The sequence below is a fragment of the Entelurus aequoreus genome, linkage group LG05, assembly GCF_033978785.1.
Source record: "Entelurus aequoreus isolate RoL-2023_Sb linkage group LG05, RoL_Eaeq_v1.1, whole genome shotgun sequence".
Classification (NCBI taxonomy): domain Eukaryota; kingdom Metazoa; phylum Chordata; class Actinopteri; order Syngnathiformes; family Syngnathidae; genus Entelurus; species Entelurus aequoreus.
In genome coordinates this window covers 43,929,202-43,954,797 of record NC_084735.1, presented here as the reverse complement: position 1 = coordinate 43,954,797, position 25,596 = coordinate 43,929,202, and the positions used below count along the sequence as shown (strand labels likewise).

The window sequence follows — 25,596 nt, the reverse complement described above, 5'->3', positions numbered from 1 at the left end:
GATGGGCAAAATTCCACAAAAAGTGCAGTTCCCCTTTAACTGAGCCAAACAAGGAGCACAATCCATTTAGCGTTTTTGTCTTCATGAATATGCAGAATATATGCTGACGATCAGAACGCCTACAATAGTGTCAGGAGAAAATGGTGTGCGATGGATCAAGGCTGAAACTGTTCTGTGGCCACTGTTTTGTGTCTATTTAGTATGTCAAGAAAGAACATGGAAACTGGCATTTGCGCTGATATAGCTGTGAGAAAGGAGGCGATCGCACTGCAGCTCAGTCCTACGTATGCTTGTCAACATATATGGATTGTCAGAAATCACAATATTAGACGTACCGTCTATTCAGCAATATCATTTTATGATAAATAAATGATAAATGGGTTATACTTGTATAGCGCTTTTCTACCTTCAAGGTACTCAAAGCACTTTGACAGTATTTCCACATTCACCCATTCACACACTGATGGCGGGAGCTGCCATGCAAGGCGCTAACCAGCAGCCATCAGAGGCAAAGGGTGAAGTGTCTTGCCCAAGGACACAACGGACGTGACTAGGAAGGTAGAAGGTGGGGATTGAACCCCAGTAACCAGCAACACTCCGATTGCTGGCACAGCCACTCTACCAACTTCGCCACGCCGTCCCTATTTTATAATTTTTTTAGCTGCTCTGTGCCTTAAGGGGCTTTTTAAAACAAATTCAATTGATGCGTTTTGGTGTCTGCTGGCTTTTTTTAAAATGACATTTGTTTTTTCATATGGAAGGTATTATTATTATTTAATATGGGTTCCTTTGTAGATGCACTGCAGGACTGTGTCTAAAATGCCCATAAAAAGTAGTACATAATGGTCTGCCGCATGTTTCAAAACAAAGCAAAACACCACGGGTAAGAGAAGGATAGTATGAATGTGCAGTAAATGAATGTATCCATGGTGTATAGTACATGCAAAAACCTTATTTAAATAGGTCTAAAGCAGTTATCAATCGTACACGCAACACTACCAGTATTGGGATTTGGGACACACAATTTTATAGTTTGCACACGCTGTTTTGCGTCTGGTATTTGGATCCTAGTAGATCAGGCCCTTAATAAATATGTCACAATGAAGTGTACAAATTACACGTTGTTGTGTAAATAAGACAACTACCATACGGCTATGTAGTTTAACAAGGTACTGGTGAACAAGTATATGTTCAATAGTACAAGATTCTTAAAGGTGCCATATATAGTAATGTGGCCAAAAGTCTGTAGTCCCCTCCCACTCTCCATGACTAAGATTGCCAGATACGCAGCCATATCCGAATTCTACTCCAAGAAACTTCAAATGGCAATCGACGAGTCCTACGCTGTGGATTTCTCTTGTGTATGCTTCTTGCAAGATGGTTTACTAAGTAATTATGCCACATTTTACTGATGTCGATTAGCCAAATGTATTTGTAAAGTTACGCAGCAATATTTTCGTCGGGAGTCGGGACAGATTGTTGGCATTACCCTGCTAAAATGTCTAGTTTGACCGCACGGACCACAATCGAAATAATTATATATAATAATATATAATATATTATATATCACATAGGCCTACTTGAATGGCAAGCCAAGGCCAACAGTAAAATTACCGCCACAGCATAACTCCATATTGCATCCAACCTGACGCACTGTATTTTCTCTTCCATGTACTGTACACACGTCACCATCTTTCAGTGCCGAGTGCAATTCTATGAGCCAACCAACGTTACGCAAAAACCACGTTACGCATAAATCATATAGCCTACTACCATGTCAATACACAAAGTAGAAAATCATTACATGTAATGCATTATATTGTGCCAAGCAAATACCACCCAATATGTGCCTGATGCACATACAGTACCAGAAACCGCAATTAGTTATGCTAATGTTGGAACGCATTTCCTCAGCGTATCAGCATATTAAGAACGAAATAGGTACTGACACTACCCATATCCACATAGGTTTTATTTGTCGAAAATATATTTTGCCCTGTCAGTTGGATGACACATTGACATACAGGCTAACAGCCATATATTTCCCCCGTTAGCCTATATGTCGATGTGTCATTGACCGGGCTAGCATGCTAAGCGTTACAGTAGGACCTGAACACCATCACACTAAGCATTCGTTGCACGAACATACTAGCATTGTTAGGCAAGACCATAGACTGTATTGGACAATATAGTTTACATACGAAATGTCCATTTCCATTTATTACAAGTAATAAGAAAACGTAAATGCCTTACTTAACAATTAAGGAGGAAATTAGCAAGTTTGGCGCCAGATGAAAAAAATATTCTCCGCCTTCAATCGTCTCCATCTTTCAAAGGCATCCCCGATACAAATCCTTGTTTTGTTCCTGGCTTTGTCATGAATAAGTTTAGAATCGTAACGACACCTTTTAGATTTACTAAGGTCTGACATGTTTAGTAACTTTACCAGTGGCAGTAACCAGACGAAGAGAGCAGTGCGTAACTGGCAACCTGCATGTGACACACTCACGTACTTTCTAATTGGTAAAACTGTGGAGAGCGGGGCATCAAAATGAAAACAATAACAAGATTTCGGGGCTGTAAATCTAATTTTGAAATGAGCATGTCCCGGCTGAACTACCGTTATCAGTTAGAAATGTATTTGAAAAGAACATGCCTTTTGAGGGCCATTAAATTATGACTTGACATGAAATTGTTACATATGGCACCTTTAAATTATATATGTTATGATTTTGTGCTTTATAGGAAAACATTTTTTTTAGGGAGTGGGACACTCCTCTAATACAATGGAAACACTGCATTCAGAATTTCTTGAATTAACACACTGTTGACCTAACATAATGATGTCCCTTCAGGTGCTTAAGAAAGCGGCAATCGTTCAGAAGGCAAAAACCACAGAACATACTCGCACCGAGAGGCAGGTGTTGGAGCACATCCGCCAGTCACCCTTCTTGGTCACACTCCATTATGCCTTTCAGACTCAGAGCAAGCTGCACCTCATCTTGGGTAAGTGGAGGTCATCGAACCATGTTCAATGTCTCTTCAACCGAGGAAAAAAAGTTCTCTTCTATGTTAGTTATCTTCTATGTTTGTCTATTGAATTGTTTCCGCTTTGTTTCCGCCTATAATTCCGATAAACTGATGATCAAGCCCCTTGTGTTTGAGTGCAGACTATGTGAGCGGAGGTGAGATGTTCACTCATTTGTATCAACGGGATCACTTTTCTGAGGAAGCAGTACGACTTTATAGTGCTGAAATAATCCTGGCGCTGGAACATTTGCACAAGGTTTGTATTGCTGTATGGAACTACTTATGGATTTATTGTTTGTGGGTCTGCTGGGTCTTCCGTGATACTGCATTATTGCGTAATAAGAACCATGAATGGCTAATGCATCAACAAGGTACTGTATTTGAAACGCAAAAATGTTGTTTGCCACTGGATTTTTAAATTGATCTGTTTGATGCATTTAAGTACATTTTATAATGACCTACGTTGGAACCTCAATTTATAAACTTATTTGGTTCTTGAACATGGTTCGTAAACCTAAAAGTTTGTATATTGATGCACAGTTCCCCATAAAAATCAATGTAAACATTGATAATTGGTTCTAGCCTCGACAAAAGTCCCTATTTTAGTAAAAAAAAACTTCACACTATGAGGACATATATATACTGTATATATATATATATATATATATATACTGTATATATATATATATATATATATATATATATATATATATATATATATATATATATATATATATATATATATATATATATATGTATATATATATATATATATATATATATATATATATATATATAAATATATATATATATATCTCAATCTAACATAACAAGGGGGTAATGGCTCAACAATCTCTTTTTTATCCAAACAACATAACATTATAGCAAGCTCCAAAACATTAACCCCCATGTTGCTACAAACCAAAAATCACACAAAGTGATTTCTAAGACAGGCTGACATAGATATGACCGGTGCAAGATACGACAATCGTAGAAATAAACAATTCAGAAGTGCCGCTCGCCGTCGAAGCCCTTCGAAATGGTTGCGCCTGTGTATACAGGGTGTAAACAGGATGTGACTGAGGGGTGTGCGCCTCTTCAAAATTGCCGTGCCCACCTGTACAGGAAATGATGCAATCAAAATGGCAGCCCCCGATGGCTTCAAGCGGCATGCAAAATCAATGAATGAAGCGTTCGTACACCGAGACTTGGTTCGCACATAGGCATATTGGTACGATGTAAAGGTTAGTAAACGTAAATGTTTGCAAATAGAAGCGTTTGTAAACACTTCTATTCTGGGGTTTGTCCGCCACCAAACTGTAGACCAAGGGTGTCCAAACATTTTGACTAGGGGGCCGCATTGGGCTAAAAAAAATTTGGTAGGGGGCAAAAGCCGACTTGCCTGAAAAGTAACCATATGTATGTGTGTGTGTGTGTGTGTGTGTGTGTGTGTGTGTGTGTGTGTGTGTGTGTGTGTTTACATATTACAATAATATAATGGATATATAATTAATAATTATTATATGTTGAAGAGGTTCATTTAGCCTACTGATGTGTATTTATAAATGGTTGATTTAAATAGGCTAGTAAGGTAAAGTTTTGTCAGGTACAAAACTTTACCTTACTAGCCTATATAAATCAACCATTTATAAATAAAAATAATTATTATAATTGAATACTAAGAAAATGTGAAAGTTCAACTCCTACCTTGTTTACTTCTGTAACGACCTCTTTAAAGCTTTGTAATCACTCAGAAATATCAAGCAACTAAAAGTCAAACATGTATAAGTGTGGAAAGAGTTTTTTGCATTTTTCCCACCATGCCTTTATAATGGATTTAAATGACTGTAATTTCAAATAGTTTTTTTTTTTTTAAACAATATCTGCAAAGTTCAGTGAGCAGGTTGTGTTATGTGTGACCATGTCTGTTGACTTTTTGTGCTTGATGAATTTTATTTCTGCACTTTGACCAGGAAAGGTTGTTTGGATTGGGTCATATAAGTTAAAGGCCTACTGAAATGAATTTTTTTTATTTAAACGGGGATAGCAGATCTATTCTATGTGTCATACTTGATCATTTCGCGATATTGCCATATTTTTGCTGAAAGGATTTAGTATAGAACAACGACGATAAAGATTGCAACTTTTGGTATCTGATAAAAAAAAGGCTTGCACCTACCGGAAGTAGCGTGACGTAGTCAGTTGAACATATACGCAAAGTTCCCTATTGTTTACAATGATGGCCGCATGAAGTGAGAGAGATTCGGACCGAGAAAGCGACAATTTCCCCATTAATTTGAGCGAGGATGAAAGATTTGTGGATGAGTAAAGTGCAAGTGAAGGACTAGTGGGGAGTTGAAGCTATTCAGATAGGGAAGATGCTGTGAGAGCCGGGGGTGACCTGATATTCAGCTGGGAATGACTACAACAGTAAATAAACACAAGACATATATATACTCTATTAGCCACAACACAACCAGGCTTATATTTAATATGCCACAAATTAATCCTGCATAAAAACACCTGCGTGTTTGTTATGCTAGCTCCTAGCTCCTCTGCTAGCTCCTAGCTCCATAGAACACGCCAATACAATTCAAACACCTGATCAACACACACAATCACTCAGCCCAAAAGACCGTTTACCTAACCCAAGGTTCATAAAGCTTATATATTTTTAAAAAGTTACGTACGTGACGCGCACATACGGTCAAGTTATCGAATGTTAAGCAGCCAAGGCTGCATACTCACGGTACCTGATATTCAGCTGGGAATGACTACAACAGTAAATAAACACAAGACATATATATACTCTATTAGCCACAACACAACCAGGCTTATATTTAATATGCCACAAATTAATCCTGCATAATAACACCTGCGTGTTTGTTATGCTAGCTCCTAGCTCCTCTGCTAGCTCCTAGCTCCATAGAACACGCCAATACAATTCAAACACCCGATCAACACACACAATCACTCAGCCCAAAAGACCGTTCACCTAACCCAAGGTTCATAAAGCTTATATATTTTTAAAAAGTTACGTACGTGACGCGCACTTACGGTACGGTACGTGTTATGCTAGCTCCTAGCTCCTCTGCTAGCTCCTAGCTCCATAGAACACGCCAATACAATTCAAACACATGATCAACACACACAATCACTCAGCCCAAAAGACCGTTCACCTAACCCAAGGTTCATAAAGCTTATATATTTTAAAAAAGTTACGTACATACGCAAAAAAAAGCCAAAGCTGCATACTCACAGTAGCACGTCTGCGTCTTTGTCATCCAAATCAAAGTAATCCTGGTAAGAGTCTGTGTTGTCCCAGTTCTCTACAGGCGTCTGTGTATCCAAATCAAAAGTCCTCCTGGTTAGAGTCTCTGTTATCCGAGTTCTTCCATCTTGACTGCATCTTTCGGGAATGTAAACAAAGAAGCGCCGGCTGTGTACTGTTGTGGCTGACTACGTTCGAAAAATACGTCCATTTCGCACCGACAACTTTCTTCTTTGCTTGCTTGGCTTCCTTCTCCATAATGCAATGAACATGATTGAAACAGATTCACGAACACAGATGTCCAGAATACTGTGGAATTATGAAATGAAAACAGAGCTTTTTCGTACCGGCTTCAATGTGGAAGGCATACCCGTGTTCGTCGGGCTACGTCACGCGCATACGTCATCCTCAGAGGCGTTTCGAACCGGAAGTTTAGCGGCAAATTTAAAATGTCACTTTATAAGTTAACCCGGCCGTATTGGCATGTGTTATAATGTTAAGATTTCATCATTGATATATAAACTATCAGACTGCGTGGTCGGTAGTAGTGGGTTTCAGTAGGCCTTTAATGATGTGCCTACCTGAGTTTTTCACATTGTCCACAAGATGGTGACAATTTGCCACCTGTCTGTATTCAAATTTGATATGAAAACACCTCATACGGCCAGGATGCTTATCGAAATTGAACTTGTGCCATCGTCTCGCAGGTCAATGTGCAGATGCAGGTGGGCCATATTTGGCCCGCGGGCCGGGGTTTGGACACCACTGCTCTAGACGTACAGAATTACAAAATCAAAATTGTTATTTTCTGCATGTACATTTTATAATACATGTAGTGCAGTTAAAAAATGTGTAGTTCAAACAGCTGTTTAAACCCTCATTTATGTTCTATGTGTGCAGCTCGGGATTGTGTACCGAGACATTAAATTGGAAAATATTCTCCTGGACAGTGACGGACATGTGGTATTAACCGATTTTGGACTCAGTAAAGAATTCCTACAAGAAGAGGTATAAAGAACACAATGTGGATGTGATGGGGATTGATGTTGAATGTCAGACGTTATTGAAGTCATATTAGTTGCAGCAACCATTTTATTTATTTTTCTTTTCTACCAGAAGGAAAGGACCTATTCTTTCTGTGGTACTATTGAGTACATGGCACCCGAAATCATTCGAGGGAAAACGGGACATGGAAAGGTAAGAAGCAGGCAATGATTTTATCATTGATATTAACACACTCCACTGTACACTATTTACATAAACGTTCATATGAACTTAATGTAAATACATACATAGCTATCTTTATCTTATTTACCTTTCGTACTGCTGCACTACACGTTACTTCATTCAGGGTTTCACCAAATGTAATAGATCGTAGTGCCACGCCACTGCAAAATAAAACCCAATAAACCTTAAAAATTAGTGTTTTTAAACTAATATAAATAATATGTTGTATGAATGGATATATAGCCTATTATTTGCACACAATCGACTAGTAATGCACCGGAAATTTGGTCACCAAAAAAAGATTTTGATCACCGAAACAGCACAGCCGAAACAGGATGTTGTGATGACGCAACCAAGACGCATGTGATTATCTGGAGCGGAGGCATCATGTCTGCGATGTAGACGTACCTTTATATACCTGTATACCAGATATACCTGCGGACCGCAAGCTACACAATGTGTAATGGGCAAATATGAACAGGACAGTGGCGCTTTTTCAAGGAGAGAAAGTCCACCTGGAGCTGCAGCGCGAAGCAAGTGTGACAGGTTGGCTGTAGCTCTCGCTATTGGTTGCGTACATCGAGCAACAGAAGTAAAGAATCTCTAAACACAGGTACAGTCTCCAACAGTAACAATTGCTCTAATACTGCAAGGAAAGCTCAGCTTCCCCTAAAATATAAAAAAAATAGTCAAATATGTACTTTTGTGTTTACATTTTTTTGATTAAATATGCGTCAGAATGCACATTGTTCAGCTACTTGCGTGACAGCTGACCCAACTTTCTTCTTAGTCATTGTGGTAGCATCACAGTTCATTAAATAGTGTTGAAGCTGAGCGTCCATTGACTTCAATAGGGGAGCATTCCACTGCAGCCAAACTAGACAGTCATTGGATAAATGCTTGGCTTTGTCCTGCCCACGGGTGTCGAGCATCTCTGGACGTGAATAAGAGGTGGGCTCGGCCTGGCCTGTCCTGGACGCCGGGCTTCAGCAAGATGATTGGATGATATGTCCCTTTTTGATTGACAGCAAAATGAGCGAATCAGCAATATTGAAAAATAAACCGCTGCCAGAGCATTTTTCAACTTTCAATGCTCAGGTTTTATTCATCCAACCAGAACGTCATCAAAAAGCGAAAAGCGTCACAATTATTCGCCAAAATAGACGGTTACAAAATGAATAGCTGATAACGGGGCAGAAAACAGGTGGAAATAATATGTTTTAGGAACTCAGGTGAAAGTTTTACCTCTCCTGTCTCCGACTGCTCGCCCACAGACACGCTCTTCAAGCAGACATCGAAGCAAAATATCCCATAAAACTGTCAGAGCAAAAATACTTGTCTGCTTCCTCTTTAATCTTCTACGCGCAATAATTCGGTTCATAAAATGTTGAGTTTGATTGCACAAAATGCGCCAGTACTGAGAACGACGAGAGTGGAAGCCATGTATACGGAAAGTGGAAGCCATGTGTACTTCCGTAAACATTGCAGTGCTGCAACATCGTGATGTCATGTCCGCATGCGGGTCAGATTGCATTCATAGTAGAAATCACTTTTTTTTTGTAACGTGAACGGCCACTAAAAAGATTGGATTTGACAAAAAAAATCTGAATTGGACATCCAACGTTGCAGTGTGAACATATCCTAAATGTATGTATATATATTTTTTGTTTTTTTAAAAGAAAAAAATATGCATAATCAGCAATTATGGAAATTATATGATAATGTCATAATGACCAAGCTCATAACCACGCCCCCACCACTCCACCACATATTGGCAAGCTGGGGGAAACCCTGTCGTTAGAACATAGAACTAACTTTCACATACTATTTTGGTACATTTGATATGATGTTTGCAGTCAGTTGATTGGTGGAGCCTTGGAATCCTGATGTTTGAGTTGTTGACGGGTGCCTCTCCATTCACTTTGGAGGGAGAGAGGAACTCCCAGAGCGAAGTGTCAAAGTAAGTTCTCTATAAAACTAAGAGGTTTTCCCTCAGAATTGAGCAAGAATCCAATAAAGTGCTGCTTTAATGTGCAACAATTACAATGCATTGCTTTTTGTATGAAATCATACTTATGACAGTCTACTTTGTGTGTTAAGAAATATACTGTATTTGAGGAGTAATTAATACAACATCTGAAAAAATGCGTCAACAGTTTCCTATTTTAGGCCTTTATTTCTTGTCATGAGGATTATTGCTTTACAGATAAGGAAAACCCCAAACTCAATGTCTCAGAAAATAAGAACGGTACATAAGATCACTTAAAAATTATATCTATAAACAGATGTCAGGCATGTGAAAAGTAAGTTAATTTTGATTTGCGCAATCAATTCATCAATTCAATGTGGCGTGGATGCAATCAGCCTGTGGCGCAGCTCAGGTGTAATGGAAGCCCAGGTTGCCTTGATAGCGGCCTGAGGTAATCTGTAATGTTGTGACTGGTGTCTCAGCTTCTTCATGACGATACCTCATCTCTCTCTCTTTGGGGTTTAAGTATGTTGAGTAACACCATAGTTATGGTTATGATGTTAGTTTATTTTGAACATGCATACAATCACAATATACAGGTATAATACATCACATATTTCTAGTTTCTAATTACAGCATGAACGAAAAAGAGTAGGATGAAACAGAAATGTTTTAATCTTACCTCTTTTCGTTTCATAGCAATTTCTAACACATTTGTTTGTACTAAACCTTCTTCTTCTTTGTACTTTGTAAAAACTTTGAGTTTGAACAGTTTCTTAAACTGGATCATATTAGTACATTGTTTGACTTATTTGCTAAATCCATTCCATAATTTGATTCCACATACTGATATACTAAAGGTTTTAAGTGTTGTACATTCATACAAATGTTTTAAATGAGATGTTTCTCTAAGGTTATATTTCAACTCTTTTGTTAAGAAGAATTGTTGTACATATTTGGGTAGCAGGTTATAGTACTTTATACATAACTTTAGTTGTTTCCAAATGTCAATTAAGTCATTAAATTTCAATATTTTTTATTCAATGAATAAAGGGTTTGAGTGTTCTCTATATCCAACAATATGTATTATCCTAACTGATCTTTTTTGTACTTTTGTAGTTATTTCCCCATATTTTTACACAATAATTCAGATATGGTAAGACGAGAGAGCATTAGAGGATGTTTCCTAACACTTTGGAGCAGCTTGGCTCGATTGTAGAGCGACCGTGCCAGTAACTTGAGGGTTTCAGGTTCGATTCCAGCTTCCGCCATCTTAGTCCCTGCCATTGTGTCCTTGTCGCTTAAAGATGTAAGTAATGGGTTTCACTATGTAAAGCACTTTGAGTCACTAGAGAAAAATAGCTATATAAATATAATTCACTTTACTTTTTTTTGTTTAAATAACAGTTTTACATTTCATTTTTTTGTCTAGTATTGCGCCCACAAATTTCATTTATATCACTCTGTCAATGTCCAATCCGTATATTTGTATTTGTGTTTGACGTTCTCTTCTGCTGTTACTGAATAGCAGTATTTTAGTTTGATTGAAATTCAAAGATAATCTGTTCTTGTCAAACCATCTCTTTAATTTGATAATGTCTTCTGTTATTATTAGTTTTAGTTTGTGTGTGTTCTCTCCTGAAAAAAGGCAGTTGTGTCATCAGCTAATAGTACTACATTTAAGTCTTTTGTAACTTTACAAATGTCATAGAGATTACACAATTTTGGCCCCAGTAATAGTCATAACCTGGGCCGACATCTGGCGAACTCCTCAATCATGGCTCAGCTTCCTTGTGAGGGCAGCGTATGACACCCTGCCATGCCCTCAAAACCTCGCCCAGTGGTTCGGAAGCGAGGGCAAGTGCTCCCTGTGCAGCAAAGACAATGCAGGACTCAAACACATCCTGTCAGTTTGCAACGACGCGCTGATGCAGGGGCGCTTCCGATGGCGACACAATCAGGTGCTGAGGAAGTTGGCAGAGCTGTTGGAGAGATGCAGAGTCGGGACAAACAACTCCACAGATCCCCATCGGCCAAACATCACTTTCATCAAACCAGGAGAGGTAGGACAGAAGACAGAGGCGGGAAGATCATCACTCCTGCTTACCCCTGGTAAGGGCTGGGAGATGCGCGTTGACCTGGACAAGCAGCTAGTCTTCCCAACTGAGGTAATGCAGACAACGCTAAGACCAGACGTTGTGATGTGGTCCTCAGCTGCTAAGAAAGTCCTCATCATTGAACTAACCGTGCCATGGGAGGAGGGAATACCAGTAGCACATGAGTTCAAACGGTCAAAGTACAGCGACCAGGCAGAGGACTGCAAGGGGGGAGGCTGGTCTGCGTCCATTCACCCCATGGAGATCGGATATAGGGGCTTCGTATTAGGTTCTGTGACCCGGCTCCTGAGTGCGGCGGGAATGACCGGTTCCAGCCTGAGGATGGCCATCAAGGAGTTGGCAGAGGAGGCAGAGAAGGCAAGTTTCTGGTTGTGGCTAAGAAGGAGGGACAACACTTGGGGCTCAACACCCCATTGAGGTCAGTTGCAGGGAGTGGCGCGGGGGAGACGTCCCCGCTTAGCCACTGCCCCCCCACCGCGAGGTGTCCTGGCTTGGGGGCGAAACATCAGTGAATGGTGGCACCAGCTGACGACCCTGCTGCTGACCTCAAAGTGCACTGGAGGAGGTGCGACAGGCAGAGATGCCAAGCAGTTAGGTCTGTACTTATTAATTAATACATGGGGTAGGCCGCAATTTATAGTTTCTCTGTGCATATTCTTTAAAGTGCCTTTTGTCAAATATGTTCCTCTTTCTGTAGTTTCTGTCATAGATTGTGAAAACTGGTAGATGATCACTAATATCAGTTATTAGCATACCACTTGTAATATTATCAAAATCATCACTCTTCTTGACCTTGTGATTTTAGGATATAAACTTATGCTATACTTTGCATCTATGAAGTCATCAATGGCCTTTTACTTGTTAAGTTTCAAGAGGTCAGTGTTGAAGTCACGACATAAGATTAGTTTTTAACTGATTTCAGTAAAAGTTGGCCTAATCCAGTCCTCAAACATTTCAATACTTGACATAGGTGTTCCATATATACAGCTTATTAATATATTTTTGTTTTTTGTTACAGATTTTAATGGTTAAACATTCAAAAATATTATCAATAGCAGATTACATGTTTTTGCCACTTTGTAGTTGATCGCTTGCAGACCAAAATCTACTTTTTTTTTTTAACATTGATCCATGTTTCCAAGATAGCAATCACTTTAAGGGTTTGCTGAATTGTTCCAAAAAAATGATTCATGTTTTTATAGTTTGCATACAAACTTCTGCTGTTGAAATTAAAAATTGACAATTTGTTGTCGGATTTAATGTTGATTTTGTATTGTTCATCTGTACAACAAAAACAATTATTCCTGTTTGTGCAATGATGATATAATTCTGTCGTGTATAGTGATCCATCTCTTCTTTGTTATTCTCCCGAACACTGATTTTCTCCAGAACATTGATATTCTTCAAATTGGTGTTATTTTGTTGCTGGGCATTCAACTGTCAGCGCAAAGCTGGATTCTCCTCTTGTAGTACCTTCAACTCCAACTCCATGGTCATTGAAATGGCTTTTGGTACCGTTGACGGTGTTAGGGAAAGGTGCCAAGTCCTGCTAGAAAATGAAATCAGTCTCCATATAGCTTGTCAACAGAAGGAAGCATGAAGCTCTGAAATTATTTAAAAATAAGAAAATATAACATCAGCATATTTATTATGTCATGAGTTTAGCATTGGGAATATAACATCAGCATATGTATTATGTCATGAGTTTAGCATTGGGAATATAACATCAGCATATTTATTATGTCATGAGTTTAGCATTGGGAATATAACATCAGCATATTTATTATGTCATGAGTTTAGCATTGGGAATATAACATCAGCATATTTATTATGTCATGAGTTTAGCATTGGGAATATAACATCAGCCTATTCAGTATGTCATGAGTTTAGCATTGGGAATATAACATCAGCATATTTATTATGTCATGAGTTTAGCATTGGGAATATAACATCAGCATATTTATTATGTCATGAGTTTAGCATTGGGAATACAACATCAGCATATTTATTATGTCATGAGTATATTTATTATATTATGAGCATATCAATTATTCTATTACTGTGCACTGGCAATATAACATCAACCCATAATGGCTGAGACAACTGAAAATCATCCGTCAGGATCTGAATATATAGATTACAAATTGCATGACTTTGAATGTCAAGTTGACCCAGATAAACATCTGTTCAACTCAATTAATTCCTTGTGTGATTACTATACAGAGGAACAGCTTAATGATAGTGTTAGTCTAGACAATAACTTTTCTCTAATACACTTCAACTGTAGAAGCGCATATGCAAATTTTAATAAAATCAAAGAGTATCTGAGTAACTTGAAAAGTAAATTCAAAATAATAGCTCTGACAGAAACATGGATAGATGAGGAGAGAGGTATCGACTTCTCCATCGATAATTATGAGCTGCATCACAGTAATAGAATAAATAAAAGGGGAGGGGGCGTGGCCCTGCTTGTCCACCGTGACTTGAAATGCAAAGCAGTAGAACGTATGACGATGGTTATTGATGATTTGCTTGAATGTATAACTGTGGAGATTGAGATGGAAAGGAAGAGAAATGTCATCGTTACGTGTGTATATAGGGCACCGAGGTCCAGAGTAGATGAATTTAATGATAAACTTGAAGAAATACTGTGCCATCTAAATGAAAAGAAAACATATGTCATGTGTGGGGATCTAAATATTGATTTGCTGAGCGCTCCTAGAAATACATCAACAAGCGAATATCTAGAGATACTGTATAGTAAAGGATTATATCCGTTGATCACCAAACCAAGTCGAATAACAACAACGTGCGCCACACTGATTGATCATATCTTTATAAATGTTGTAGAAAAAAACAAAATCAAGAGTGGATTGGTAGTTAATGATATCAGCGACCATCTACCTGTATTTTTTACTTATGAGTGCCAAATCAATGAGGGGGACTGTCAAGTCAACAGGGAGAGAGAAGAAACAGCCCACAAATATGTAAGGAAAAGATTAAGAACCGAAGCGACAATTGACATGTTTAGAAGCGACCTTCTTGAAAGGGATTGGATGGAGGTATATGTAGGAGAGGTAAATGATGCATATGAAGCTTTTTTAAATATATATTTATCACTGTATGAAAAACATTGCCCAAATATGCTATATAAACAAAAGGACAATTACAGTGAAACTCCTTGGATCACAAGGGGACTACAGAATGCATGTAAAAAGAAAAATAGACTTTACAAGGTATCTTTAAAATCTAGGACAAATGCAGCAGAAATTAAATATAAGGTTTATAAAAACAGGTTGACAACAATAATGAGACAAGCCAAAAAAGACTATTATAGTAACTTGTTAGAAAAAAATAAAGCCAATATCAAAGGAACATGGAACATATTGAAAAAGGTGATGGGAAGCACACCGGGACCTATCAGCCCGCCAAACCACTTTGTAAAAGAAGAAAAGATAATAAAAAATATGGACGAAGTGGCAAATGAGTTTAACTCATTTTTTGTAAACGTAGGTCCAAAACTAGCAGAAAATATAGAAAAACATGATGATGGGTCATTTCAGAATGGGTTGGGAGGTGGAGGCAGAGTACTTAAGTCAATGTTTTTGGGAGAAGTCAGTGAAAATGAAATTATAACAATTGTAAATAAATTAAAGAACAAAACATTAACAGACGATGATGGGTTAGATATGATAATTGTAAAAAAGACAATTGACTGCATCATTGAGCCTCTCTGCTATATCTTCAATCTCTCTTTCAATACAGGGACCTTCCCAGATAGAATGAAGGTAGCAAAGGTTATTCCACTCTTTAAAGATGGGGATAAGCACATGTTTACTAATTACAGACCGGTATCACTTCTGTCCCAATTCTCTAAGGTGCTTGAAAAAATATTTGTACAAAAATTAGACCATTTTATTGAAAAAAACAAGTTGTTGAGCGAGAGCCAGTATGGATTTCGTTCAAACAGATCTACTGCCTCTGCTGTGATGAACATAATTGAGGACATAACAACAGCCACCGATAGTAAGAAATACACAGTAGGGGTGTTTATAGACCTTAAGAAAGCGTTTGACACAATCGATCACTCTATCCTTTTATCCAAATTACATTCATACGGTGTGAGAGGAATAGTTTTAGATTGGTTAAATAGCTACTTGAATAACAGACAACAATATGTACAATATGCTGCTAATACATCTGAAAATATGAGTATTAAGTGTGGAATTCCACAAGGGTCTGTTCTGGGACCGAAACTATTTATTTTAGACATAAATGATATCTGTGATGTGTCAAAATTACTCAATTTTGTATTATTTGCTGACGATACCAACTTTTACAGCTCTGGACATGACTTAAATGAATTACTAAAGAGTATGGAACAGGAAATGGTCAAACTCAAAAAATGGTTTGACGTTAACAAATTATCATTGAATTTGAAAAAAACTAAGTTCATGATTTTTAGTAAGAGAAAAAAGCCTGAAAATATTGTACTGTCAATAGCTGGAACAAGCATTGAAAAAGTCTCTGAGATTAGATTTTTGGGAGTGATTTTAGATGATAATATTAGTTGGAAATCGCATATCTCACATGTTAGAAAAAAGATGGCTAAAAGTATATTTATATTAAATAAGGTAAAAGATGTATTAGATTATAAAGCAATGCGTACACTGTATTGTGCACTTGTACTGCCTTATATCAATTATTGTGTGGAAATATGGGGTAGTACATATAAGAGTAACACAAAGCCACTGTACCTCCTTCAGAAGAGAGCGATCAGAATCATACACAAAACAGGTTATAGAGAGCACACAAATGGATTATTTATTAGCTCAGGACTTTACAAATTTTATGAACTAGTTGAGCAGCAGACATTATTGGTTATGTTCAGGGCTAGTAGTCAAGAGCTACCAACAAATCTACAAAAAAATTTCACTTTAATAGAAAAAGAAGGAAGAAGGAAAGGGCACTTTAAGCATCAGCTTGCACGAACAACATCAAAACAAATGTGTACATCAGTGGTGGGAGTAAAACTCTGGAACTCTCTCCATAATGAAATAAAGCAATGTAAAAACACATTTCAATTAAAAAAAGTCTTTAAAAACAGAACTATGATGTTATATGAGCACTGACAAAAGGGACGCAAAGGGAAAAATAAGGGGAAAAAAATAAAAATAAAAAATAAAAATAATAATAAACACACAAAAAAAACAACGCTTACATTATCCTACATGACTGTAGGTATTGTATAGTCTAGCTTTCCTTTCATTTTTTTTCTTTTTTTTTATTTTTTTTTTTTTTCTTTATCGACATGCACTATGGATCCTTGGTTGAATGATCACATTGTTCTTAGCTTTGTTTGGTTTGAATGATACCTTGTTATGATAGCCTTGTTCTATTCAGTTTTGTTTGGTTTGAATGATTACCTTATTCTTTTTCAGTTTGTTTGGTTTGGATGATTGCCTTGTTCTTTTTCAGTTTGTTTGGTTTGAGTGATTGCCTTATTTTTTCAGTTTTTGTTTTGTTTGTTTATTTTTTGTTCAACTTATCTTGCTTGTTTATTCTTTTCATTGATTGTTTGTTCTATTAATTTCTATGAGTGTGTGCACTGGGTAGGGGTACAAACTTGTAGTTTTTAGGCAACAATAACTTTTCTTGTCAACTGGGTCATACATGTCCTGTAGCCTTTTTTACTACTCTAGAGTCTACGCCCCTGGTGGGTGGGTGCGTGTGGGTGTGGGTGCCTGTGTGTGCATATGTGATATATTGTTTTGTATTGATTTGTTGCATTGGATGTTCTAATGCACTACCGGCAAAGAAATACCAAGAAAATGTTTCTTTTGTGCGAAGGGGCAGGAAATATAAGATTTTCTTCATCCTGTTCCTTTTCGACATGGCTGTGTATTGAATGCAGTAAGGTATGTGAGATTGTTGAAATGTTGTTGAAATGTACACATCCAAGTACGAAATAAATAAATAATTGAATTGAATTGAATTGAATTGAATTGAATTGAATTGAATTGAATTGAATTGAAATAAGAAAATATTTCGAGCCCATGTCCAGGCTTGGTTTTTCACCCAGTGGCTCTTCATGCGCTAAATCTTAGGGAAACTCCACCAAATTTGTTATGGATTTTGCTTGGCAATCTTCTCAAAGTTGCATGTATCCCTCTGCTGTTGCACCTTATCTTTCACACTTTTTCCTTCCACTCAACTTTCTATAAATATACTTAGATTCAGCACTCTGTGAACAACCAACTTCTTTAGCAATGATCTTTCATGGCTTACCCTCCTCGTGGAGGATGTCACTCTGTCTTTGGACAATAGTCTTACCCATGATTGTGTAGCGTACTGACCAAGACTGAGACCATGTAAAAGCTCAGGGAACTTAAGTGTTTTGAAGGTAGCGTATTAGAATGTGACTCATGACTTTCCAATATGGCACCTTATTTAACAATTTCTGAGACACATATTTGTTCATTATCTGTAAGCCATAATCATCAAAATTGCAGCAATAAAGGGTTGAATATTTAATATGTGCAATGAATCTATACTGAGCATAAATATAAATGCAACACTTTGGTCTACCTAAGTAAAGCACACCTGTGCAATAATCATGCTGTTTGATCAGATCATTTTGGCCGAAAAGTGGACACAAATACATTTGAAATGTTTTTGTTACGATTCCCCCACCCCCGTTTTTGTCTTAAAATATTGTCCTATAAGATTGTCCTGTGGTCAGTGTGTGTTAAAGTACATTTGTCACAATAATTAAAAACGGTTTAGGACCGATAATAATAATTTAAAAAAAAGCTTCAATGCAATGTCCGTTCACAATGTGTCTTTCTTAATAACTAAGCTAACAACATCAACCATTAGATTTAGACAATAATATTTGAGAGGGATAGTCTTTTTTTGAACATAGATAAAGTTTTACATATTTGAGTTAAGCTCATGTAAGATGGTAGCAAAAACAAAAGTGTTGTGTTTATATTTTTGTTGAGTATACATCAAATATTGGTTTCACTTTGTGAAATGAGTGACAAAAATGTCTATAACTTTTTGAATGAAATTCTCACAAAATATGCCATATAATATTATCATTATATTAATATATTCCATCCTAATTTTGTCAGGCGTATTCTGCGCTGTGATCCACCTTTCCCCTCTATGATTGGACCCACTGCTCAGGATTTGCTGAAGAGATTGTTGGTAAAGGATCCTCATAAAAGGCTTGGTTCCGGACTGCGCGGTGCTGCAGACATCAAGGCACATACGTTCTTTAAGGTCTGACTTCCTCCATTTGCACACTTTCCTGAGATGATGCACTCCCTTTTTATTTTGTGCATAATTCCTGGAATCTTTGTCCCCCCCTACACCACAGGGACTGAACTGGGAAGATCTTGTCCAAAAAAAGATTTCCAGCCCATTTAAACCTGAGGTGAAAAGTGAACTTGATGTAGGTAACTTTGCTGAGGAGTTCACAGGGATGGATCCAGTCTACTCTCCAGCAAGCACCCCCCCTAGCACTGACCGTCTCTTCAAGGTTGGTGCTTATGTGACTTGGACATTACTGAATACATGTTCTACTATAACTTATCTATGATATCTGGTGTCTTGATTGTATTTATAGTTACTCACACAATAATATAAACATTAGTACATAAGCTTTTTATTGATTAAAAAAAACAGTATCCGGCTCCCTCCCACCTCCAAAAACATGCACCAGGGGGTAGGTTGATTAGCAACACTAAATTGGCCCTAGTGTGTGAATGTTGTTCGTCTATCTGTGTTGGCCCTGCGATGAGGTGGTGACTTGTCCAGGGTGTACCCCGCCTTCCGCCCGAATGCAGCTGAGATAGGCTACAGCACCCCCCGCGACCTCTAAAGGGACAAGTGGTAGAAAATAGATGGATGCTTATGCTCTTTATTTATAATATCTCACCCTGAAACACAGTTTCCTCACATCATACCCTCTAAGTTCCCTTTGTCTTTTGTTGTAGGGCTATTCTTTTATTGCTCCCTCCATCCTTTTCAACAAAAATGCCGTCATGGGAGACTTTCTGGAATCCCAGGTTCATGCTGACCGACCAGGTTCGGCTACTGTCCAGCGCAGTGCAACGTTAGCGGTAAGGACTTTAGGAATATTGAATTGGTTATTGTAAAAAGTGATGTGGCCATCAGCAAACTTGTATTATTGATTTGCTTACTTTATGAAAACAAAATCACATTTCACAGATCCCTTAGTAAATGCTACTTGTTTCTTTTCTAGGAATCACAGTTTTTTCAGAACTATGAGCTTTGTCTCCACGGGCCACCTTTAGGAGAGGGGAGTTTCTCTGTGTGTAGACAATGCACACACAAGCAAAGTGGCCTTGAGTACGCAGTCAAGATTGTCAGCCGCAGGTGAATTTTGGTTCTTTTCTCCTTAATTATGATTTTCTTCCTAAATGGATGATGGATGACTTCTTCCATAGTTATTATTTTGTGATTATAGAGCCTATTTATGTATGTTTCCCCCTCAGTAAATAAAACAAATGTTCTGCCTATGTTAGAATGGAAGGCAACACCCAGAGGGAGATTGCAGCTTTGAGGCAATGTGAGGCTCACCCAAACATCGTCAAGCTGCATGAGGTCTATACTGATCAGGTACATTATGAAAAATAATCCTAGCTGAAGTGAATGGAATTATTCTACAGAACCCTTTGGGAGAGATACAGTATATGCTGTATTTAATTATTAATGTTCAGAATTGTCATTTTGGGAAAATCTTTGTTTTTACTGTAGGTAACCACAGTAGTCGATGGCGGTTTTAGCTAATGGCCACATAGGATGAAGGTATAAAGAATTATTCATATTTATTTATTCTTAGTGATAATTTGGCACCCTCTACTGGCACCGCAATTCTGCTCACTTGAAATGCATACAGTAGAACCAAATCGATTTCAAACATAATGTAAGTAAACTGTGTCACACAGAATATGGACAGAGGCAAACTGCCACTTCAACTTGCCTTAAGGAAGTGCTCTTTTCACTGTGCTTTAGCGCTATTGCACAGGGCGCTATTGAAGCTAAAACCATTGCTGACAGTACTACTGTACCTTTTAGGGTGAAGCAATGCAGTGTTATGACAGAAAAATTTAACTTGTGTGCTACAACTGGAAAGGACTGAGCACTAAAGACCACTAAACAAAAAACATACCAGCAGGAACACATTTACAGTAAAACTTCAATTTAAAAACTTAATTGGTCCTTGAACTGAATTCATTAATAGAAGTTTGTAAATTGAAGCAAATTTCTCCATAAGAAATAATGTAAACATAAACAATAGGTTACAGCCTTGACAAAAGTCCATATTTTAGTAAAAGTTTGTTCACTTTGAATACAATATAAAGCGCTACACAGTTATGTATATCAAACATAAGAAGTAGGTAATAGATCAACTTTCTATTTAATAACAAAGCCAAAACAACAACAACAACTAGCTAAACTGTCCTCATTTGCATCCGCCCTGCACACACACACACACACACACATTGTCACTAGCACCTTGGTGCACTTACAATTTGAAAACCACAAAACTCCAAAACTTTAACAGCCAGGTTGCTTCAATGATTAGGATTACAAAAATAAAGTACACATTACCTTGTTGATTAATCTTCCTGGTGTGCAGCGGGAAAAAGGGGGAGGTGGGAGTGTCCACAACACTGTGGATATTGCGGAAGTGTTTCGAATCACACTTTGATTGTCTATTGCTTTCTTTGGACTCATATTGAGATAGCAAAACTAGAGTATTTTTTAAAAAAGGCTATAAAACCCTAAAAAACAAAAAAGTTTGCCCACAATAGATTTGCTGTCAGTCACAAAATGCAGGCACACAATGGGTGGATGAAACGTTTGTACACAGACATGGTTCGTACACCAAAGCATATTTTCATTCGGTCTGTGCTTCGTAAATGGAAAAGTTTGTACAAGGATGGGATTTGTAAAGCAAGGTTCCACTGTAATATATTTTGCTAATTTTTGCCTGCTCCACCTGTTCATGCATGTGCGCGTATAAAAAACACCAGCAACTTAAAAAAAATATGATAAGAGTGCACTTAAAAGCTGTCATCTTGCAATATCACAGAAAAGATGGTTTAGTTTAATTCAGCTTTATTTGCAGTTCTGGACACCACGTTGAATTCTATTGTAATTAATCTTTCTTAAATGTTTTATTTTTTTTGCCACGTTCACTATAGTACATACCAATACTACTTACTACCTATGGCGTTTTGCTATCTTAACCGTTGCAACACACATAGATGTCCAAATTTAATTGACAAGTGTAACTGGCGCCTTGCCTTGTTGATGAGGTTTGGTTGTCATACTCAAGGTACAAAAAAAGGGATAAATATTTCAAAATGTGTCTCTTGAACATGAATAGTACTTTGTTTCTGATAAAGATCATGAATGTCAATCATGCACATGTACAATGCATTGCCTTAAAGATAAATATACATTTATTGTCTTTATTGTCATAGGTGCTTGGTTCCCACATTCACTTGAACTTTGCACCAACCGCAGAGACCAATCCTAATCAGAGTTCATCTTTACAAAGCTGAACTCAACTATACTTATTATTGGTGAAGTGGCTTAATACTAGTAATTCTTTACCGAAAGGGCTGCTGAAAAATATCTGTTTTGCACCTGTAGGCTGGGACTTGTAATACACGTCCCCCAACACTTTTGGTAGTAATGTGTCAGTCAGTCAAATTAATGTGCAGATTATAAGGTGTTTTTACTTGCAATTGTATTAAGTTCATTAAATAAATAATTTTAATTAGTATTTAATAGGTTAATATTTTTAAATAATATATTTTATCACCCCACAATTGTATTTATCACATGTCTTATTTTATCCTTTTTGTTTTTATTAGTCCTTCATTTTCAATGCAGTAAATTTTGTTCATATTTATTTTCATGTTAGTCAGCCTGACTTGAGTCGTTCAAAAGCTAGATAATTTCTGTGAATTGATGGACTAATCTGCATTTTGTAATATGTGCTGTTTTATGTTCAAATTATACATATATTTGTAATGAGCACATGGTTTTATGTCATTTGACAAGGTTTGGGCATTGTAAATTAGATATAGTTATTGGAAGCAAATCAAACAAAAATTAGGATTACCAATTCAGTATTAATATTTGAATGGACTTCAGAACCCTCTGTACTGGAAAAGTTAAAAACCCCTGCTATTATACTGTCTTTTTACAAAGAAAAATGTTGCAACACTGATAATTAAGCAGCATATCTTGTCTGGCAGTACCACACATACTTAGTGATGGAGCTTCTGGGGGGTGGCGAGCTGCTCGAAAGGATCAAGAAGAAGAAACTTTTCGGCGAAGCGGAAGCCAGCCAGCTGCTGCAGAGCCTGGTTTCAGCTGTCAGCTTCATGCACGAAGCTGGAGTTGTGCACAGAGACCTGAAACCGGAGGTGGGTGCTAATCAATAAAGCAAAGAAAACATGTAATCCGTATTTAATGAGGTTAATCTTGTTTTATGAGCAAGACCAGTACAAAAAATACAGTAGATCGAAAAAGATGGTGTGGAATGTGAAATTAAAAAAGTTATATTTGTTTACCTTGCAGAATGTGCTGTTTACAAATGAGGGGGCGGACTCTGTGCTAAAAGTGATCGATTTTGGATTCGCCCGCCTGTGTCCTGCAGGCAGCGCCCCACTGCAGACGCCTTGCTTCACATTGCAGTACGCCGCGCCAGAACTTTTTGAGAGTGCAGGATACGACAAAGCCTGTGACCTCTGGAGTCTTGGGGTCATTCTGGTAAATTAAAATTGCTGACACTGTAACATCTGTCAGGTTAGCCAAGATTGTAATCTCCCATTTGTGTGTGTGTGTGTCATCAGTACACAATGCTGTCAGGCCAGGTGCCATTCCAGTGCGAACAGGTGGGCATGACATCATCATATGCTGCCGACATCATGCAGAAGATTAAAGAAGGAGATTTTTCCTTGGATGGGGAGCCATGGAAGAGTGTGTCAGAGGACGCCAAAGAGCTTGTGAAAGGTTTGTAATTGTCTTTTAGCTTTTGGTAATTGAACACATTTCTGCACCAGGGTTCACCAACACTGTCTAAAGATAGCTCACACACCAGTGAGTTGCATCTACAATTTTAGTCTGTATTGCTTTTCTTATTGATTTACACCAGCATTGATGTAAATTTGAAAATGCAGTATTAAAAATAACAGTATGAACTCCAAATTAGTCAAGGTCAATGTACATTTTTGGGCGTGTGACAAAACCTCAGCAGTCAGCGAGCGCAGAAAAAATAAGAAGCTGAGCGGTTTTATACCCCCCAAAAATGGCAGAAAAATGATCACTTTCACAGTGTATGGTAGGATGAGTTGTGAAAACGACCTGTGTGTGTGTTTCATGACAGCAAAGCGGCACAATTTTAAGTATGTGCTACAAAAGCTACTGTGCAAACAACCAACCAGGCAGCACGCCAAAGGTATCAAAATCCTGTACTTTAAAGGCATCCCTGAATAGGTAATATTTTATATTGCATAATTAATTACTTGTAAAAACATGATACAGCATATGTTTATTTATTTAATTATTTGTTAAGAGATTGTTGGTGGTATGTGAAAATGTGTTATGGTGATTAAAAATGAAAAGTGATCATTAATAAAATACAATTGCAGGTGGTGAAATAGAAATAGTGTTGCATATTTATATTTATCTGTTTCCTCCTTAAATATTTTTAGATATTTGTGGGAAATCACTATCATGTGGTCACTGTTTGCACTGTTTTTTTCTTATTAGATTAGTCACACTTTTAATTTTGACTAATCATGATTAAATTACTTGCTTGCTAAACTTTAATTATTTTTAAAAAAGACCCCAATATTTTTACACAAATTCTGTTTTATTGTCAAAATGTCACACACGAACATTTTGAAAATATTTTACTTGAATGCACATCATTTATTTGCTCAAAACTTGGTAAACAAATTATCTTAAGTCCCATTTGGATGTATTTTAAAGTGAGTCAGAGTCTCCATACCCATCTTTGCATTGTATGCATTGACCTAATCACTGACCGTAAGACAACCGACACACACTTTCAGGGAACCATCCGTGGTAAAGATAAAAGAGAATGTGCGGTCCAAAAAAATTTAATGATTAATCTGCATTTATACATGATTAATGCAATACATTTTTGTCACTAAACACATGTGTTAATGCGTCCTAATTAAAATATACAGTGATCTAAACAAATGTGTTCGATCAATAGTGTGCATCAAACTGGTAGCCATGAAGTAGCCCTGTTTCTAAAAGATTGGTTAACACTGGTCCGCACTGTAAAAGTCTTGCGGCAGAATAAGAAGGTTGAGTTTTCCTTTAATGTTTTCCTTTAATGTTTTCCTTTAATTTCACATTCTCTTTGACATTTAAGTGTTTTTTCCATGTTAAGTCTTTAACAACTTTGTCCAAACATGGAGACACCAATCCAACTAATGTTTGTATCAACGAGCATTCATGAAGCAGTGACTGCATAGTACAAGTTATAATGTATGCACAATGTACAAAAAAATCTCTTCTCAATGACTTACACCATGCCTGAGGAACAGTGGGTGACCGGTGTATAGCGTCCTGGGACAGAATCCAGATCTTGTGTTTGCATTTAGTGAAGCATGCTGGAATTGAAAATTAAAACTCAGGTCCAAATTTCATTCAGACCCGCATAGTTTGCTGCCTAAAATGCTGCCATAAAATGGAGACCAGGAAGAGAAGAGAACATAGGTTGTTTGTACAAGGACGTTTTTAACCAAGTACAGTAAACACGGAACTCTCGAACTAGCTCTAATAAAAAAATAAATTGTGTATTGCCTTTTACAAGAGTAGTATTAGTGGTAGTAGTAGTAGTAATAGTAGTGATAGAAGAGAATGATAATGAAAGGAAAAAAGCAACAGTCAAT

The 25,596-nt window shown here is 37.4% G+C and overlaps 1 protein-coding gene across 2 annotated transcripts in view; it reads left to right on the top strand.

Moving 5' to 3' along the window:
• rps6ka4 (ribosomal protein S6 kinase, polypeptide 4) overlaps window positions 1-25,596 on the top strand; it is a 54,808-nt gene that overhangs the window by 22,199 nt on the left and 7,013 nt on the right. Inside the window, exons 4-16 of one of the 2 annotated variants that reach the window (XM_062048166.1) lie at window positions 2,856-3,006; window positions 3,171-3,286; window positions 7,202-7,309; window positions 7,421-7,498; window positions 9,385-9,488; window positions 18,751-18,901; window positions 18,999-19,160; window positions 19,618-19,743; window positions 19,887-20,020; window positions 20,170-20,263; window positions 22,921-23,091; window positions 23,246-23,437; window positions 23,521-23,680. In XM_062048166.1, coding sequence (XP_061904150.1) covers window positions 2,856-3,006; window positions 3,171-3,286; window positions 7,202-7,309; window positions 7,421-7,498; window positions 9,385-9,488; window positions 18,751-18,901; window positions 18,999-19,160; window positions 19,618-19,743; window positions 19,887-20,020; window positions 20,170-20,263; window positions 22,921-23,091; window positions 23,246-23,437; window positions 23,521-23,680 — 1,747 coding nt within the window. Of the gene's footprint in view, window positions 1-2,855; window positions 3,007-3,170; window positions 3,287-7,201; window positions 7,310-7,417; window positions 7,499-9,384; window positions 9,489-18,750; window positions 18,902-18,998; window positions 19,161-19,617; window positions 19,744-19,886; window positions 20,021-20,169; window positions 20,264-22,920; window positions 23,092-23,245; window positions 23,438-23,520; window positions 23,681-25,596 lie in introns of both variants that reach the window. The other variant, XM_062048165.1, reaches the window with a different exon arrangement.